Genomic DNA, 6,563 nt, shown 5'->3' with positions numbered 1-6,563 from the left:
TTAAATGAAAATTTAGGGGGAAAAAAAGTTGCCGCCTTTCAAAGGCTTATACATACTAATGAGGGAAGAGCTTTATCAATTAAAACTATTGGGAAAAACTCGGCTCTAGCTAGATTAATTGACATTCAAAAAGGAATTTTGAGGACATAATTTAAAAAGGTATGGCTAAGAATTTCGACAAATTGTTTTGTCTCGCTACAAAGGTACAACATTATGTTCTGAACTGGTGCAAACATTAACAAATTACATTATTTTTCAGAGTTACTATCAAGCTGCAAGATGAGGCTAAGAACAGAAACAGAGGAGAGAACAATTGCAAATGTGCTAACTGAAACATTGAATAAACTCGAAGGAAAATTACTTTCTCATTATGCTTATTATCAAATAATCTGATGCATTAAATAATTGATTATACAAATCACACTCCAATAGTAAAACTGCATTTTAAAGAATGCATTCAAATTACTCAATTGCCCCATGCAGATCAGGTATATAAGCTAGTAATAAGTATTTTACAAAATAAGCACAGATTACACAGAACGCAGCATTGTTAATAAGAAATTACAAGGAATTGAATTGTACTCACGGAATCGATTACTTCTTCTTCTTGCCAGCAATAGCAACCTTCTTACCCTTCAAGGTCCTGCAATTGTTCTTCGTACGTTGTCCTCGGCAAGGAAGCCCCTGAATATGCCTTATTCCTCTGTAACATTGAATCTCCTTCAATCTCCTTATATTCAGCGCATTAAACCTCCTCTGAGAAAATAGATAAACACATCAATAAAGTAATCTTTTTTTTAATTAATTGAATGGTTTAACCGAAAGGAAACTAACCAAATCGCCTTCAATGACGTATTTGGAGACTTCATCTCTAAGAGTGATGAGTTCCTCTTCGCTGAGATCCTTAGTGACCTTGTTGTCCATGCTTATATCGCAGAGAATCTTGCGAGCTCTGCTCCTTCCGATTCCATGGATGTACTGTAGCGAGAACTCGATTCTCTTGTTGTTCGGAATCTCCACTCCGCCAACTCGAGCGCACTCTATGCTTAACCCTCTCACCTGAGCACACAAATTCAAAATTAAACAAAGAAATGTCAGAAATGTTAGGTAGAGTTTGTTTTATGTTACCTTGGGAGGGTTGAGAACAGGGAAATAGACGGCTCTGGAAAGAGGTCTAGGGTTTGAGATTAGGGCGAGAGAGGGAGCTACGGGCATTGGTAGCGTTTGTGCCATGCTCGAGTTGTTCTTTTCTCTGCTGCTAGAAAAAAAAAAACAGAATAGAAAAATAATCCTGATAAGCAAAAACAAAACAAACAACAAGAGCTATGAACAAAAACAAGAACAAAAAACCAAGGTTGCGAGAACCAAACTGGTCAATGAATCGGTGAAGTGACTGGTTCAATGGTTTAGTGGTTCAACCGGTTTAATTAAATATAAAATAAAATTATTAAAATTTTATACAATTTCAAATATTTGAATTCAATGAATTGTAAGCTAATAAAATTCAAAATTTCACAAGTTCACATAATAAATTATCTATAATTTACCATTAAAAGTTCACAAACAACTTTAAACATCAAAGTTTATAATTAAAAAAAATCAAAATGCACATATATGCTCCTCATCACAAATCATAATCATCACAAAGTAAACTAACACAAGTGTTCAATATTAGCTAAGATCAATTATTTGGTATTCTTCAGACTAATTAAGGCATTCCCATATAAAGTACACTATTAAGGAAACTAACATTAAGTCATATATGCTACTAAGCAAACCTAACACAGGTTCATATAACTCAGGGCTTTTCAACAATTTTCTTGTCAGCTTTAGATGATGAGGCTATGTATATTGCAACATTGGCACAGCAAACAAGCTTATCAGTTCTGAAAACGGATTTTTTTCTATTATAAAATAAAAACAATTATTTATTTTCCAAAAAAATCAGAGCCGGATCAATCAATCAGAAAAAAAAATCAAACTGCATCAATCAGAGCCGGATCCAATTGAAGAGCACAAGTACCTCAATTACATATTGACACACTTATTCCCAGCAAAGCACCATCAACAAGTCAGAATCAGAAAAATCAGTAACCAACAACTCAGAAATCAGAATCAGTATAATAAAACTTAACAATGCAGTGAAGCACATAAAGGATAACACTTATCCGCCACCAGAAGAAACAACAATAACAAACAAATTTTTAAGTTTAACTAATTTTACTCACAAACAAGGCAACAACTAATAAATTAACTCAGAATTAGAACAATAGCACAAAAAATAACTCAGAAAATTACCAATAATCAACCATAATTAACCCATAAGTCAGAACAAAATAACAACAATCCAGTTAATAACAGGGAACAACGAAAAAATTAACAATTAACCCATAAAAACAACAATCATCAATCAACATAATTAAATCCAGAAAAACAGCAATTAACTCCCAAAAATGAAACTGAAGAAGCGGTGGAGGGATGAAGGCGCATCTCAGAAATTCAGTAATTCAAAATAAGCAGAAATTAACAAACTCAATCAGAAATCAGAAAACCAAACAAAAGTACAAAACAAGCGAAAATAAATTGAAGCAGCAGTGTTTACCGGCGGCGACGGAGGAATGGGAAGTGACGGCAACGGAGGAGGGGAAGTGACCTCTGACAGAGAGCAACAGACGGCCCGAAGAGGGATGCTGGCCCCGGACAGAGAGAGAGAGCACGCGTCCTTCGTGCGACGGCGACGAGAAGAGGAGCAATGAGAACTAAGAAGAGTTCGTCAATGCAATGAGAAGAGTGCGACGGCACCCACGCTTTGTCCCGCCGCCGGCGACAGTACCCTGTACCGGAGAAGAAGAGTTCGGCGATGAGGGACGGTGGGCTTAGGGTTAGGTTTCAGAGTGTGAGAGAAAGGGGGTGGGGTATTTCTTCGTTCTCCCTTCTGATTGCAATCTTCATTATTTGATAGCTAAGCTATCCCTATCTCTTCCTTATCAGAATCTGCTTCACATGTCAGCCCCTTATTTTATTTTTTCGGGTCATGGGTTAGGTTATCCAACCCGACCCGAGAAGCTACCGGTAGGCCACCCCAGGCAGATCAACTAATGGAAGACATCTTCTTCTCCAAACGCTGCGCTGCGCGTGTCATCTTTCATGAGTCCCTGACGCTGCTGGATGCTCTTACCAAAAGCAACTGAGTACCTGGAGGATTATAGTATTCTGGTGGATCATGGAAAAGCATGGCTTCTCGCAGTTGGTGACGCTTTCCTTCAGTGCCTCCATATTGAAATGTTGTGGCTTCAACCTTAGCTGCTGATACATAGATGTATGTATGTATGTATCATACTGCTTCCTACCTAGACAAAATATGTATGGTCACTACAGAAAATATTTGCAGGCAAAATTCCCAGCTTCAGATTTCCATCAAATGCATAAATAAGTCCACTGTCATCACCAACCGATGGTCCTAGGCTTTTGCGTACGATATCATTAAAGCCATTCTGATCCCATATCTTGTCATCAGCTAGAAGCATTTCTTTCCATTGCTTTGCCAGCTTTTGCGTACGATATCACTTTTTCTTACTTTATTTGATGTGGGATTAACTTCATACACTCCTTACACTTGCAACATTAACACTCATCAACATATCATTTTCACCTTCGAGACTGTCATCAACAACTGTTGGTATTAACTGATCACTTGAAATCAAAACATCTGCTTCTGGATAGCGAGCAAGATATGGAAGCGGGTTCTGTTTTATGAGTGCATAATTGAATGTATAAGTTATCAAAGAGTAGCATACAAATTGTGCATAATAAATGCAACAGATAAGAAATAATAATAATGATAACAGAAAACTAAAGAAAAGAGATTAAATAAGGCTTGAATGGCTCACCAACAAGAAAATTAGTGACTTCCATATCTGTCAATTGTTTCACCCAAGTCAAAATAAAATCCATGAATGCATAGTTACCAAAGGTCACTATTACAACATTATCTTTCACCCTTTGCTGAACCAGCTCTTTGGTCAGTCGGAAAGTCTCCAAAGCGAGCATCATTTTGTCGAAATAAACCTTCTTTAAAGGAAGAATGAATTTTCATGCTAAAAGGGTATACTAGATTGAAGCTAAAACTACCAAGCACAGCCACAAAAAGCTGCAATTTTTATGCATACAACAAGTCAACAATAGATAACAGAAAAATGACTTCCAACAATAAGAACACTACACACTATGATGAGCACACAGCAACATTGTTACAGTCCTAAGATTCAGAAGGGTACATCAGATTCAAGCCAAAACTAGCAAGTCCTTGCAGGGCAATAAGCAAAGGCATGATTTCTGGAGAGGCATAAAAGAAATTTTACTTCACAAATCTTCTACATAATTGAAGATAAAAAACTGAAAACTGATTTCTATGATAATCTACTCTCTTTCTTCAGCTTAAAAAAAGTGCTTTTCCGGCGAAATAAGCTGAGATAAACACACATTTATTGAGAAAGCAAAAGACACACATATGATCGAGAATGCATAGAGAAACAGTAAAAGGAAGAGTAACAGCAGCAGAAGTAAAAGAAGTAAGAAAGGAACTCACGAGAGAAGGAAGAAGAAACAGTGGAAGGTGAAGAGAGCAAGTTGTTGGAAGAGTAAATTGCAGAGAAGACATAGAAGAAGGAAACAACGATTCCAATGATGACAACGGTGTAGATCGTGAGGAACAGAGGCTTCGATTGGGCCACTTCCTCACACCCATTTCTCCACGCCATTACTGTAACGTTTGTCGCAAATTGAAGAACATGAACCACTGCTAACTTTGTTGTATCAAACACATAATCAGCATCATTGGTTCATGTTCGAGTTTTTGTTTCTAGCTTCATTTCATTGAGTGAAGAAACCAGAAACCAGAACCCATAACCCATAACCCAGAATCGAGATTTGGGTTTTGGACTTTTGGTGATTGGAAGAAGCAAATGAGATTGAAAAGTTTCCCAATTTTTCTATGGGTGTTGTATCGATGATGCGCGGGCTTTTTTTTTCTTCTAAAAAACAATATTTTTTACGTAATAAATAAACAAACAGAAAAACAATTTTTATATTATTATATTTAAATAAAAATAATAAATAAAAATATATTTTTACGTAAAATATGTAAACATATAATTATTTTTATTTTTACATGATATTTTTTAAAAAAATATAATTTAAAAAAAGTATATTTGTTTGCTTTTTTTTATTTAAAATTAAATCCTCGCAAAGTCGTTCATTTCCATATATAACTAAACTAGCAGAATACCTGTGTATTACACGAATTAGAGATATTTGTCAAACAAATCACTTTATTATATGTAAATTTTATAGAAGATTATTTTTTTTTTGTATTCTTAAAAATATTTGTAATACACTTTGATTTAAAAAAAAAACAATGGATCAACTCCATCATTTTCAGCAAAATACGCAGTAAATATAAAAGTCAGTATTACTAATAATTCAACAACATCTACATTAAATATCGACCTATATAAAGACTAAAAATTTGCAAACACCACAAATAATAATAATAATAGTTTGAGACTTTAAATTATTTGTATCTTTTAGTATATTATTGAGTGATGTATTTGTTCCGGATAAAAGAGAACGTAATCGACGAAATGATTAGGCCATGACCAACTTCGCGGGATAACGATAAGATGCCACAACAGTTATGTCATCAAAGTCTGTAACCATTGAATTTCAGCAATAAGCACTAAATGCCGGAAAAAATGGCAACCCCATAGGGCGAAGTTAAAAGGGAAAGGCAACCAACAGATAAGCACACACAAGAAAAGACTTTCACCACCTAATACATTACTGACTTTAGCATCAGAGTGTCTTGCAGGTTGCCCATCTGGCCTGATTTTGCACTTGACGAAATTGGGATCTCCAATCTCCACCTCTTCAGCTCGTGAACTCGCTTCGAGCACGAACATTTGGCGCCGTCTTTGGGCATCCCACTTTGGCAGGAATTGTGGCTAAACTGCGGGTCTACTCTATAATCAATTTAGAAACCCTATTGAAAAATCAACAACGGGAAGATGAACATGAGACTGATGTCACACCAAGTCAAGAGGAAGTCCCTCCTGGTTACGAAAATCAATAACCCATTAACCCCAAAACTCGTCATTTCGCTAGCCTAGGAGATGACTATTACCATGCCATGTAAGAAATACGACATAGGGTGCAAGAGTTGGAGTGCTACAATTGGAGCTCAAACGACGGTCGGCAGAGCGCTCATTGTCTAGGCAGTCTCGTTCCCAAAGTCGTTCAGCCAGGGAACGGGAGAAGCCACATCTCAGCAACCCTAAACAAAGGCGGGACCACCGACGGACTTCACCTTCTCCACCACATCGTAGAGACGACAGAAGGTCGCCCCGATGTCATGACGATTCTCGGGCATGGGAGGAGTCACGTTCTGCCCAGTCTAAAAGGAGGCAGACTCTGCAAAAGAGTCCTACTCCTAAAAGGCAAAGAAAATCCCGAGAACACATCATAATGGGACAAATCCCGTTCGCCTCCCATGTCCTTCAAGTACG

General features: G+C 36.9%; 1 protein-coding gene across 5 annotated transcripts; it reads right to left on the bottom strand.

Annotated features, from left to right (window-relative positions):
* Positions 1–341: 341 nt before the first annotated feature.
* LOC112741675 (small ribosomal subunit protein uS13c) lies at positions 342–5,031 on the bottom strand. Of its 5 annotated transcripts, none has more exons than XM_072215482.1 (6): positions 4,589–5,029; positions 3,891–4,071; positions 2,603–3,746; positions 1,129–1,258; positions 835–1,059; positions 342–756 (listed from the first exon to the last, which is right to left on the bottom strand). In XM_072215482.1, the coding sequence occupies exons 4-6, from the start codon at positions 1,231–1,233 to the stop codon at positions 595–597; spliced, it is 492 nt and encodes a 163-aa protein (XP_072071583.1). In that variant the 5' UTR covers positions 1,234–1,258; positions 2,603–3,746; positions 3,891–4,071; positions 4,589–5,029; the 3' UTR covers positions 342–594. The 5 variants fall into 5 exon arrangements, with proteins under 5 accessions (XP_072071583.1, XP_072071582.1, XP_072071584.1 ...); XM_072215481.1 differs by having other exon boundaries at positions 3,891–4,150; positions 4,589–5,028; XM_072215483.1 differs by having other exon boundaries at positions 1,129–1,255; positions 3,891–4,150; positions 4,589–4,919.
* Positions 5,032–6,563: the final 1,532 nt, after the last annotated feature.

The sequence above is a fragment of the Arachis hypogaea genome, chromosome 14 (genome assembly GCF_003086295.3).
Source record: "Arachis hypogaea cultivar Tifrunner chromosome 14, arahy.Tifrunner.gnm2.J5K5, whole genome shotgun sequence".
NCBI lineage: Eukaryota > Viridiplantae > Streptophyta > Magnoliopsida > Fabales > Fabaceae > Arachis > Arachis hypogaea.
This window is presented reverse-complemented; position numbering and strand designations above follow the sequence as displayed.

Coding starts and splice junctions, on each gene's coding strand:
- LOC112741675 (XM_025790742.3), bottom strand. CDS start 1,233: ATGGCACAAACGCTACCAATGCCCGTAGCTCCCTCTCTCGCCCTAATC. Junction 1,060..1,128: donor CTGTTCTCAACCCTCCCAAG/GTAACATAAAAC, acceptor TTGTGTGCTCAG/GTGAGAGGGTTAAGCATAGA. Junction 757..834: donor ACGTCATTGAAGGCGATTTG/GTTAGTTTCCTT, acceptor CTATTTTCTCAG/AGGAGGTTTAATGCGCTGAA.